Source organism: Mizuhopecten yessoensis, unplaced genomic scaffold (assembly GCF_002113885.1).
Source record: "Mizuhopecten yessoensis strain PY_sf001 unplaced genomic scaffold, ASM211388v2 scaffold5737, whole genome shotgun sequence".
NCBI lineage: Eukaryota > Metazoa > Mollusca > Bivalvia > Pectinida > Pectinidae > Mizuhopecten > Mizuhopecten yessoensis.
Genome location: NW_018406198.1, coordinates 443473 through 457164, shown reverse-complemented (window position 1 = coordinate 457164; position 13692 = coordinate 443473). Strand labels below are relative to the sequence as shown.

At 43.8% G+C, this 13692-nt stretch overlaps 1 protein-coding gene across 4 annotated transcripts; it reads right to left on the bottom strand.

Annotated features, from left to right (window-relative positions):
• On the bottom strand, positions 1-12701 carry LOC110451039 (beta-1,3-galactosyltransferase brn-like). 4 transcript variants are annotated; one of them, XM_021498885.1, is made up of 2 exons: positions 12488-12701; positions 1-1897 (listed from the first exon to the last, which is right to left on the bottom strand). In XM_021498885.1, exon 2 carries the CDS (start codon positions 1604-1606, stop codon positions 335-337), a length of 1272 nt encoding a protein of 423 aa, XP_021354560.1. In that variant the 5' UTR covers positions 1607-1897; positions 12488-12701; the 3' UTR covers positions 1-334. The 4 variants fall into 4 exon arrangements, with proteins under 4 accessions (XP_021354560.1, XP_021354561.1, XP_021354562.1 ...); XM_021498886.1 differs by lacking the exon at positions 12488-12701 and adding an exon at positions 5654-5706; XM_021498887.1 differs by lacking the exon at positions 12488-12701 and adding an exon at positions 5587-5606.
• Between the last annotated feature and the right edge of the window lie 991 nt (positions 12702-13692).

Here is a 13692-nt window from a genome sequence, read left to right as displayed (position 1 = left end):
TTAACAAGACTCGGGTAACTCCTTAAACTGACTTTCGGAGTAAACTCGTCCTACATCCGATCATAGAGATTGTCCTGCCCTTGTTTAGCTTACATCCCATCAAAATGGGAGTTTTTAAGTTGCATCAAAAAGTAATACGATTAATCATGCAATTTACTCTCCAAATTTTATTCCGCCATTTAAATTCCACACATAAAATAAACATTATAATAGAATAGCTAAGAACATTATAAATCTGCGGAAACTTAAAATTGAACAAATACATTCAAAGTACAATATTAGTTTATAATCACCGTTAACTTCCGGTACTCCGATAGATATTACAATAATTGTCCTACACCAGGAACATCATGAGGGCACTCCATTTTTTCTCCATTATGACGGGGTTCTTGAATCCGTGACTAGAGAACCAGCGCGCATGCGCCTTAGTATTGATAGCCCCGCGGTTGTAATTAAAGAGCATGTTCGGTTGAGGCTTGATGCCCAGTTTATAGGCCACAATACCTAAGTATGAATCGTCAATGCGCATATACTTGACATACGGGAAGGCGAATACGAATTTGCGCATGATTGAGTCTGAAACCAGAAAGGCGCCTCCAGCTAGATAAGGCACCCAGAAGTCATACTGGTACTCCGATAAAGGCACAAACCATTTTGACTTGGGGTCAGAAAAGGGGCGCGAATGTGGCACCAACAGTCCCGTGAATAAGTTCTCAATGTGTCTGGGCGCCAAGCGCCGGATGTACAGCAGCAGGTTCGGCAGAAGCACCAAATAATCGTCGTCAACGAAGTAATTGACCTTTGCACTGGGGCAGTGTTCCACGCCCCAGTTGAAGGCCATTGTAGTTTTATAGGTATTGTTGTGGTACGTGTCCATAAAGTTCTCCTGTACGATATCGCGGTACACTTCCGCTTCAGTGTCTACAGAACGCTGCAGTCCCGGGTCACTGGTGTTGACCCCGAGTAAGAACACAAGACGAATGTTTAGGTCTTTGATATTGCCCCACGTACGTCTAACACCGCCCCGAATTACGGAGTTTCCGACGGACGACTTGACCAGGATAAGCAGAGAGCGAGATGCGTTGGGGCTAAATGTACAAGGGTCGGGTCGATGGAGGTACACGAAGGGGTGAGGATTGATGGGCGTGTCCCGGATGATATTTGTGCCATTTAGCATCTTTATAGTGTACGCCTCGCGCAGATTCACATGCATCGGGTACCTAAATCCGCTTGTCAGGTGTAATCTCTGTTGTTTTTGGCTGGGAATTCCTATGACCTTCTGTGACTTTGATGGGGCCAAGGTCACCGAGCCATTCGGAGTCTTTACTTCCACAAACGTTACGTTTTTCCGAGACGCAGACATTCGTTCTTTAAGCCTTGTGACATTACTAAGGTAGAATGGCATTCCACTTGAATTTTTTATTAGGCCGTCCCACTGTGCGCGAGACAGTTGCTTGACCACTCCATTGTACACATACGCCATTGTGTCCGAGTGGGTCTGAAGCAGCGCGCGCATAGTCATCGTCACCGAAATGAACATTAACAGCACCAATAAGTACTTCACTCTTCCAAACAGACTTAATTTACTGGCTCGCTTATTCATCATGAAAACGACTTCTTCAGCTAATTGTGCCGTTAATACAACTGTTATGACTTCAGATTCTAACACATGATTCCGTGACGACAGCTAAATGGTGATCCTAATACATTTCCTATGAAATCAGTTGATTGTTGATTCTGGTGACGTCAGTTGATTGGTGATAAAACACATACGTGACGTCATTTAATGATGATCTTGTTGGTCATTTTACGTAACGACAGACAGGAACACAGATGCTAATACATGTCGGCTCAGTGACGTCAGCCTTGCAGATCCGTATTTCCGATGCATCGGTACCTGTGAAAATAAGAGAAAGAGATTCAGAAAGGTTTCAAAAAACAACAAAATGACATCAAAGTATCCACAAAGACAGAATTCAAACTCAAAATCGATAAAAATAGGAACAAAAGCTTCACACAGAGACCCTTGAAAACGTACAATGAGAATAAGACCAAGTGTTCCAGAATGGAAAGCGACTCCTGCTACAGACACATGTGTCGGGGCCTGCTATTATCTAACGGGCAAATATTAAGTAGAAAGTTTAGTTTTAAAAAAGCGTCGTCATAAAAAATCTGAAATAATAACAAGCACTGCCCAATTTACAATAGGACAGTTAATTAATTGAGTGCATATTTATCAGTAACTGAAAAGCAAGTAGTATGCTTCCATCGGGGATCGAACCAGCGACCCCAACTTTTCCAGTCCACTGCTCCCGAGCTTTAGCCAGTAAAGGAAACTCCAATCTAGCGAGAAGCTAGGAGGCGACCGCAATCTTACTTGCAGTTAACACCTGTCACATATGTACCGAAATCTTAATTACAGTTAACACCTGTCACATATGTACCGAAATCCAGTCGTTTTAACCAGTTATAAGCATTCACAAAATGTCAACTAATCAGATGACTGTGAAAATATACTTGTGTGTAAGGCAAACTTAGCAAACCTTTCTATTATACTAGTATACTAGTATGTAAGTATCGCCAGGAAGAAAGCATTGGTTCCATGTTATTTATTCGGGGGGGGGGGGGGGGGGGGCCCCCGCAAAAAAAAAAATCATACTTCTTTTTTGTCCATTTCTGATAAAACTTTGCACACAGCTGGATAAGTATTCAGTGGTTCTTTAAGTAATATTGATACAGTCAAAAGTTTTAAATGTCCATATTATTGGGATATCATTGTTTGATCTACGCATAAAATTCCGACGTCATTCCCAAAGACACGTGGTTGAATTTTGCCTTAAAACTCTTTTTGTCATTTTGAACTTATCATGGTTAAAATTCTAAGAAACGGATAATTATGTATATTACCAGCAGAAACATTTGTGAGATAAGACAAACAGTCTGTGTAAATTTCAACTAATGAAAAATGTACCCTTTCTCAAAAACGGACGACAATGTCCTACTCGCTTAAAAAAAAAATCATGGTTGAGATACGCTTCCCGCAGCTAGATCTTTGTATGGAGCACAGGGCCCTGTGTATGGAGTGTAATATCATAACGTGTCCGAGAGACGAAATCTAATCTGAAAATGACTGAAAGGGGGGGNAAGCTAAGATAAGTTACAGAAGGCCTACTGCACTCTTCAACTCGTTCATTCGGGAAGACATGGGGAACACGTTGCTGAAGTATGTAAACTTAGTGTTGTAGTCTGTATGTTTAAATAGCTAAATCATCACATATTCATACTAAACTTGACATGTACAATGGCTCATGACTATTTATAGTGAGAGTGACGTGAGAGTGACTGAAATAACACTTACAGTTACTACAATATTAGGTGGTAAAATCAGTCCTTTCCCGGTGAACGACTCTATCGGAAATGACGTCATCGCGTTTGGGTTATCTCCCATTATCTCGGCACAGTAAGTTTCCTTCGAGGGATTTTTTAAATGCGTACAGTAGTGTAATAAAACCTATTTATACCTAGTTTGTCCAACGAAACTTTAAGCTATATACTGAGGGGAAATAAATAATATAAATTTCTGAGAGAAAAGGGGAAGAATTGATCGATGTTTTACTCTTCAGTAGATTATTTAATTGCCACAGAAATCCATGCAGCTCATATGAGGTGAAAAAAGGCCTACATAAGCTGTGCATGTTGCGCGACCCGTTTGACAATATGCCATCTATGTGAAAATAATATTATGAAATGAACTGAAAAGTGGATTATGATTGCTAACATCGGGAATTCTGATTGGTCAGACTTAATTTGGATGGTGATCTCGTAATTTTAATATATTGCAATAGTTTCAAGTTCCCTGATCGGAAACAGGAATAATGTACTTTTAAGAAAAACATGGGTTTCTAAATAAAATAAGAACGTTATGAGAGCAAAAGGCTCACACAACTCGTGATGGGTGATTATAAGGTTTATCTTACTCTCAGAAGTTAATTTCATATAAAAAAAAAATCAAAATAAGATAACTCGAGTTAGATAAACACGATAATCAACCATTACCTTTTTGGGGAACCTCTATGTATAAGACACACTAGGGCTGATATGCCACGAATTCTCACTCCATCCAAGCACGTTTTAATGCCCGATGAGAAATTGTTTTAGGAGTGGGCATACTGGTCGTTGACACGTAAATACAATGAAATCAATTTTGTGAGATTGTCACATACTTGTTTAAAGAATACGTTGAGTGTTTCTATTTAAATACTGAAATATGAATTACAAAGGAATATCATTTTACGACTCGTCTTCGCTCCAGGCCCCTAAGCCGTGAACAATATTATGTTGATCCGAATATTTAAATCTCAGTAATTCCTAGAGTAAACTGTGTGGTATACTGTAATAATAGGATAGACATTATGGGAAAACCAGACCACGTTCGGCCATTTCCGTCAATTTGGAGCAGGCGGCGGAAAAGGGCGAAGTGATCTAATTTAGTATGAAGTTTGATTATAAATGTTAACTTTTAACTGGTGTATCATGCGAGACTGCAATGTCCACGGCCAACAGTTTATAAAGTTGACCAACTCGCCATGTTTACGTCACGTGAGGCGGACATTCCCGGTATACAGGTCCATTGTACAGAAAGGGAAACCATACTAGCTAACATCAATACGCGGGGTAGTGGTCAATGCATTGGCCACTCTATGACAAAGCGGTGTTTGTCCAGCGCGATGCTTGTAATTTTTTTTTATCTAGCTCTAATGGACTCTGTAAACATTCATTTGTTACGTATAATGTAGTGCAAACAAACCGGAAGTACAATGTATGATGTCCGTGCTCTGACAAACGTCGTCACGTTAACACTACGCATGCGTCAGTTATTCACACTTCCTCGACATAAGATCATTATTCGTGACACTTTAAACCATAAACGCAAATAATGGTTGTTTTATTGTTAAAAAAAAGTGATATTCACAAGAGAAACGAATACATTTTAATTGGATCTGTACACTTGACCAATACGGCTGCCTCACGATCAAACTATTGCATATAGCTATAAAATCTTAATTTTATAAAGATTTTCACCGGCCTCTAGAGTTGGACCCACGTCTAAAAGCTAGCCAAGGTTCAGGTTTTGACTGTAGATTTCAGATTAAACCCAAGTCGTTTACAATCGGAAAATTGAATTTGTCTCAAACATGTATTTATATTTCTTTTTCCCCTTCTTATATCTCCTGTTTCATGTATTTTTCCTCATTGACGCCTTGATCTAGTACGATCAATATATTTCATTTATGTAACCTTTGCTATTCAAGTTAAGTTGATGTAAACAGTTTTCATTGAGAATTAGGGGCCAAACTGGCCATCGTGCAGAGGTAAATCAATAGAGCGTCACGGACAATTGGCTATACAGGTAGCCCACCCGAGTAATGCATGCTCACCTGTGTACGTACGCGTACGTGACAATATAACGCATCGTTTATATATATGCACAGTGGAAATATAATTGTCAATTGTTCGAATATACAACAACAAATTTTCCATTTGACTGTATATCTGAAATGCATGTATTACTATATACACGCATACGTTTCCTTTAAACTTGAGGACGTCTGGAACCATAATAAATCGAGCATTGTATACAGCTACCGCTTACCGATCCTCTCGCACTGACGCCATCTTGAACCTACCAGACACTGCGGGTTTATATATCACCGTGGGTTCCAGTCTACCAGTAGACATCGCAGGTTTATATATCACCGTGGGTTCTAGTCTACCAGTAGATACCGCCATCTTGAACCTACCAGACACTGCGGGTTTATATATCACCGTGGGCTCCAGTCTACCAGTAGACACCGCGGGTTTATATATAACCGTGTGTTCCAGTCTACCAGTAGACACCGCGGGGTTATTTATCATCGTGGGTTCTAGTCTACCAGCAGACACCGCGGGTTTATGTATCATCGTTGTTTCTAGTCTTCCAGTAGACCCCGCGGGTTTATATGCCACCGTGGGTTTCAGTCTACTAGTAGACACCGCGGGTTTATATATCACCGTGGGTTTTAGTCTACCAGTAGACAACGCGGGGTTATATATCATCGTGGGTTCTAGTCTACCAGTAGACACCAAGGGTTTATGTATCATCGTTGTTTCTAGTCTTCCAGTAGACACCGTGGGTTTATATGCCACCGTGGGTTTCAGTCTACTAGTAGACACCGCGGGTTTATATATCACCGTGTGTTCCAGTCTATCAGTAGACACCGCGGGGTTATTTATCATCGTGGTTTCTAGTCTACCAGTAGACACCGCGGGTTTATGTATCATCGTTGTTTCTAGTCTTCCAGTAGACCCCGCGGGTTTATATGCCACCGTGGGTTTCAGTCTACTAGTAGACACCGCGGGTTTATATATCACCGTGGGTTTTAGTCTACCAGTAGACAACGCGGGGTTATATATCATCGTGGGTTCTAGTCTACCAGTAGACACCGCGGGGTTATATATCATCGTGGGTTCTAGTCTACCAGTAGACACCGCGGGTTTATATATCATCGTATACCACCGTGGGTTCCAGACTACCAGTTGACACCGCGGGTTTATATATCCCCGTGGGGTCCAGGCTACCAGTAGACACCGCGGGGTTATATATCATCGTGGGTTCTAGTCTACCAGTAGACACCAAGGGTTTATGTATCATCGTTGTTTCTAGTCTTCCAGTAGACCCCGCGGGTTTATATGCCACCGTGGGTTTCAGTCTACTAGTAGACACCGCGGGTTTATATATCACCGTGGGTTTTAGTCTACCAGTAGACAACGCGGGGTTATATATCATCGTGGGTTCTAGTCTACCAGTAGACACCAAGGGTTTATGTATCATCGTTGTTTCTAGTCTTCCAGTAGACACCGTGGGTTTATATGCCACCGTGGGTTTCAGTCTACTAGTAGACACCGCGGGTTTATATATCACCGTGGGTTTTAGTCTACCAGTAGACAACGCGGGGTTATATATCATCGTGGGTTCTAGTCTACCAGTAGACACCAAGGGTTTATGTATCATCGTTGTTTCTAGTCTTCCAGTAGACACCGCGGGTTTATATATCACCGTGTGTTCCAGTCTACCAGTAGACACCGCGGGTTTATATATCACCGTGTGTTCCAGTCTACCAGTAGACACCGCGGGGTTATTTATCATCGTGGGTTCTAGTCTACCAGTAGACACCAAGGGTTTATGTATCATCGTTGTTTCTAGTCTTCCAGTAGACACCGCGGGTTTATATGCCACCGTGGGTTTCAGTCTACTAGTAGACACCGCGGGTTTATATATCACTGTGGGTTCCAGTCTACCAGTAGACACCGCGGGGTTATATATCATCGTGGGTTCTAGTCTACCAGTAGACACCGCGGGTTTATATATCATCGTGGGATCTAGTCTACCAGTAGACACCGCGGGTTTATGTATCATCGTGGGTTCTAGTCTTCCTGTAGACACCGCGGGTATATGTATCATCGCGGGTTCCAGTCTACCAGTAGATACCGCGGGTTAATATATCATCGTGGGTTCCAGTCTACCAGTAGGGTTCTAGTCTACCAGTAGACACCGCGGAGTTATTTATCATCGTGGGTTCTAGTCTTTCAGTAGACACCGCGGGGTTATTTATCATCGTGGGTTCTAGTCTACCAGTAGACACCGCGGGGGTATATATCATCGTGGGTTGTAGTCTACCAGTAGACACCGCGGGATTATATATATCACCGTGGGCTCCAGACTACCAGTAGACACCCCGGGGTTATATATCACCGTGGGGTCTGGTCTACCAGTATATATCACCGTGTGTTCCAGTCTACAAGTAGACACCGCAGGTTTATATATCACCGTGGGTTTTAGTCTACCAGTAGACACCGCGGAGTTATTTATCATCGTGGGTTCTAGTCTACCAGTAGATACCGCCATCTTGAACCTACCAGACACTGCGGGGTTATATATCACCGTGGGTTCCACACCGCGGGTTTATATATCACTGTGGGTTGCAGTCTACCAGTAGACACCGCGGGATTATATATATCACCGTGGGCTCCAGACTACCAGAAGATACCGCGGGTCATATACCACCGTGGGGTCCTGTCTACTAGTAGACGCTGCGGATATATTTATCACCATGGGTTCCCGTCTACCAGTAGACACCGCGGAGTTATTTATCATCGTGGGTTCTAGTCTTCCAGTAGACACCGCGGGGTTATTTATCATCGTGGGTTCTAGTCTTTCAGTAGACACCGCGGGGTTATATGTGACAATATAACGCATCGTTTATATATATGCACAGTGGAAATATAATTGTCAATTGTTCTAATATACAACAACAAATTTTCCATTTGACTGTGTATCTAAAATGCATGTATTACCATATACACGCATACGTTTCCTTTAAACTTGAGGACGTCTGGAACCATAATAAATCGAGCATTGTATACAGCTACCGCTTACCGATCCTCTCGCTCTGACGCCATCTTGAACCTACCAGACACTGCGGGTTTATATATCACCGTGGGCTCCAGACTACCAGTAGACACCCCGGGGTTATATATCACCGTGGGGTCTGGTCTACCAGTATATATCACCGTGTGTTCCAGTCTATCAGTAGACACCTCGGGGTTATTTATCATCGTGGGTTCTAGTCTTCCAGTAGACACCGCGGGGTTATTTATCATCGTGGGTTCTAGTCTACCAGTAGATACCGCAGGTTTATATATCATCGTGGGTTCTAGTCTTTCAGTAGACACCGCGGGTTTATATGCCACCGTGGGTTTCAGTCTACTAGTAGACACCGAGGGTTTATATATCACCGTGGGTTGCAGTATACCAGTAGACATTGCGGGTTTATATATCACCGCGGGTTCCAGTCTACCAGGAGATACTGCGGGTATATGTATCACCGTGGGCGTGGGTTCCGGACTACCAGTTGACACCGCGGGTTTATATATCACCGCGGGTTCCAGTCTACCAGGAGATACTGCGGGTATATGTATCACCGTATGCCACCGTGGGTTTCAGTCTACTAGTAGACACCGCGGTTTTATATATCACTGTGGGTTCCAGTCTACCAGAAGACACCGCGGGGTTATATATATCACCGTGGGCTCCAGACTACCAGAAGATACCGCGGGTCATATACCACCGTGGGGTCCTGTCTACTAGTAGACGCTGCGGATATATTTATCACCATGGGTTCCCGTCTACCAGTAGACACCGCGGAGTTATTTATCATCGTGGGTTCTAGTCTACCAGTAGACACCGCGGAGTTATTTATCATCGTGGGTTCTAGTCTACCAGTAGATACCGCAGGTTTATATATCATCGTGGGTTCCAGTCTACCAGTAGGGTTCTAGTCTACCAGTAGATACCGCCATCTTGAACCTACCAGACACTGCGGGGTTATATATCACCGTGGGTTCCCGTCTACCAGTAGACACCGCGGGATTATATATATCACCGTGGGCTCCAGACTACCAGTAGATCCCGCGGGTCATATACCACCGTGGGGTCCTGTCTACTAGTAGACGCTGCGGGGATATTTATCACCATGGGTTCCAGTCTACCAGGAGACAACGCGGGTTCATGTATCACCGTGGGTTCCAGTCTCCCAGTAGACACCGCGGGTTTATGTATCATCATGGGTTCTAGTCTTCCTGTAGACACCGCGGGGATATGTATCATCGCGGGTTCCAGTCTACCAGTAGCTACCGCGGGTGTATATAACACCGTGGGTTCCAGTCTACCAGAAGACACCGCGGGGTTATGTATCACCGAAAGTTCCAGTCTACCAGTAGACACTGCGGGTTAATATACCACCGTGGGTTCCAGTCTACTAGTAGACACCGCGGGCTTATATGCCACCGTGGGTTTCAGTCTACTAGTAGACACCGCGGTTTTATATATCACTGTGGGTTCCAGTCTACCAGTAGGGTTCTAGTCTACCAGTAGACACCGCGGGCTTATATATCACCGTGGGCTCCAGACTACCAGAAGATACCGCGGGTCATATACCACCGTGGGTTCCTGTCTACTAGTTGAAGACAACGCGAATTTATATATCACCGTGGGTTCTAGTCTACCAGTAGATACCGCCATCTTGAACCTACCAGACACTGCGGGTTTATTTATCACCGTGGGTTCCAGTCTCCCAGTAGACACCGCGGGTTTATGTATCCCCGAAAGTTCCAGTCTACCAGTAGACACCGCGGAGTTATTTATCATCGTGGGTTCTAGTCTTCCTGTAGACACCGCGGGGATATGTATTAGTCTTCCAGTAGACACCGCGGGGTTATTTATCATCGTGGGTTCTAGTCTTCCAGTAGACACCGCGGGGTTATATATATCACCGTGGGCTCCAGACTACCAGTAGACACCGCGGGTTTATATGCCACCGTGGGTTTTAGTCTACTAGTAGACACCGCGGGTTTATATACCACCGTGGGTTCCAGACTACCAGAAGACACCGCGGGTTTATGTATCACCGAAAGTTCCAGTCTACCAGTAGACACCGCGGGTTTATATATATCACCGTGGGCTCCAGACTACCAGTAGATACCGCGGGTCATATACCACCGTGGGTTCCTGTCTACTAGTAGACGCTGCGGGTATATTTATCACCATGGGTTCCAGTCTACCAGTAGACACCGCGGGTTTATGTATCATCGGGGGTTCTAGTCTTCCAGTAGACACCGCGGGTTTATGTATCATCGTGGGTTCTAGTCTTCCAGTAGACACCGCGGGTTTATATATCAAAGTTCCAGTCTACCAGTAGACACCGCGGGCTTATATATCACCGTGGGCTCCAGACTACCAGAAGATACCGCGGGTCATATACCACCGTGGGTTCCTGTCTACTAGTAGACGCTGCGGGGATATTTATCACCATGGGTTCCAGTCTACCAGTAGACACCGTGGGTTTATATACCACCGTGGGTTCCAGTATCCCAGTAGATACCGCGGGTTTATATATCAATGTGGGTTCCAGTCTACCAGTAGATTCCGCGGGTTTATATACCACCGTGGGTTCAAGACTACCAGTTGACACCGCGGGTTTATATATCACCGTGGGTTCCAGGCTACCAGTAGACACCGCGGGTTTATATACCCCCGTGGGTTCCAGTCTACCAGTAGAGGGTCCAGTTTACCAGTAAACACCGCGGGTTTATATATCACCGTATGTTCCAGTCTACTAGTAGACACCGCGGGTTTATATATCACCGTAGGTTCCAGTCTACTAGTAGACACCGCGGGTTTATATATCACTGTGGGTTCCAGTCTACCAGTAGATACCGCTGGTTTATATACCACCGTGGGTTCCAGTATCCCAGTAGATACCGCGGGTTTATATATCTCCGTGGGTTCCAGTCTACCAGTAGACACCGCGGGCTTATATATCACCGTGGGCTCCAGACTACCAGTAGATACCGCGGGTCCTATACCACCGTGGGTTCCTGTCTACTAGTAGACGCTGCGGGGATATTTATCACCATGGGTTCCAGTCTACCAGTAGACACCGCGGGCTTATATATCACCGTGGGCTCCAGACTACCAGTAGATACCGCGGGTCCTATACCACCGTGGGTTCCTGTCTACTAGTAGACGCTGCGGGGATATTTATCACCATGGGTTCCAGTCTACCAGTAGACACCGCGGGTTTATATATCCCCGTGGGTTCCAGTCTACCAGTAGAGGGTCCAGTTTACCAGTAAACACCGCGGGTTTATATATCACCGTAGGTTCCAGTCTACTAGTAGACACCGCGGGTTTATATATCACCGTAGGTTCCAGTCTACTAGTAGGCACCGCGGGTTTATATATCACCGTTGGTTCCAGTCTACCAGTAGACACCGTGGGTTTATATATCACCGTGGGTTCCAGGCTACCAGTAGACACCGCGGGTTTATATATCCCCGTGGGTTCTAGTCTACCAGTAGACACCGCGGGTATATATATCACCGTGGGTTCTAGTCTACCAGTATATCCCGCGGGTTTATATACCACCGTGGGTTCCTGTCTACTAGTAGACGCTGCGGGGATATTTATCACCATGGGTTCCAGTCTACCAGTAGACACCGCTGGTTTATATACCACCGTGGGTTCCAGTCTACCAGTAGATACCGCGGGTTTATATATCACCGTGAGTTCCAGTCTACCAGTAGATACCGCGGGTGTATATACCACCGTGGGTTCCAGTCTACCAGTAGAGGTTCCAGTTTACCAGTAGACACCGCGGGTTTATATATCACCGTAGGTTCCAGTCTACTAGTAGACACCGCGGGTTTATATATCACCGTTGGTTCCAGTCTACCAGTAGACACCGTGGGTTTATATATCACCGTGGGTTCCAGTCTACCAGTAGACACCGCGGGTTTATATATCATCGTGTGTTCAAGTCTACCAGTAGACACCGCGGGTTTACGGTATCATTGCGAGTTCCAGTCTACTATAGTGGACAGTACTTACCGTTGTCGTCTCCACCATGTCCGGATGACTCCTGTGTGTCCAGCTCCGCGGGACGTCCCGTCAATAGCTGTTAACACTGTGATGTCGATATACAATAAAAGGATATCAATAAGTTAAATCCTGCTATATGTCCAGCAGGTCAGTCTGCTAGCCAGTGGTCAGTGCGACCAACACCTACACAACAAACACATTCCGAACTTTAATGGCGACTGGCTTGTACACCTGACCGCCAATTATTTCTTTTGATTAAATTGTGGTGCGAGTAAGGGTTCATGTATGGTCAACTTGACGACTTCTCCTCAAACGCATGAAAAAAACCGGTTAAAAACGACTACCACGTAAAACAATTAAAATTAGTCATTTGACGACTAGACATCATTAATATATGTATTTGTCAATAAAGTTTTAGAATAAAATCAAGTAGAATATTTTAATCGTTACACCTTATTAAGCTTGTAAAACTTAAACTGACAATACCCCGTAACAGTGTTATGTCTGTTGTTAGCTTGGCATAGCATTTGATTGCCATTTGATTTTTGTTTTTTCATTTTAAATTAAATTTTAAAAAAAAATAATTGAAAAAGGTTCCTTAGATTTCATCAACATTATTAAATATTCCTCATCGAATATATAAGTTATGGTAAATAGTAAACTTGTTTAGTGGTTAAATTATTCTGGTAAAGCTAACAATGCTTTGTACGGATGGGGTCACTCAACCGTACGGTACATGTAGGTAGTACAGTACACTCTACCCGTTACACAGTGTAATCCTAGTTCAAAAGAAGCGTCAAGTTCCTGCTCGTTAATTGTTAACCGTACATGTATACATGTATACCTCCAGCCCGAATAAAGGTCTAGTGTGACCTTTCACCTTAAACCTTAAAGACCGCTGGTCATGTGTTGAAAACACTAGGCCTGGTGACATCAATTTATTTTGTACGCGTTTAAGCGTAGAAAACTGTACATGCAGTAATCTAAGCAATAAGCATAAATGTGACGTTTTACCAGAACATAAAGATATATCATCCGATAAAGTGCTAAAACGGGTTTTCTCGCTAAAGTTGGTAGTACAGGAATAGGTAATGAAATACCTTATAATTAGCTAACAAATATATATTGGTCTCTTTAAATGTGGTGGCTCTTATATATAATTATATTTTAATGTATATTATTGCCTTTTTGGAATCTCTAAAGTCAAGTTTACT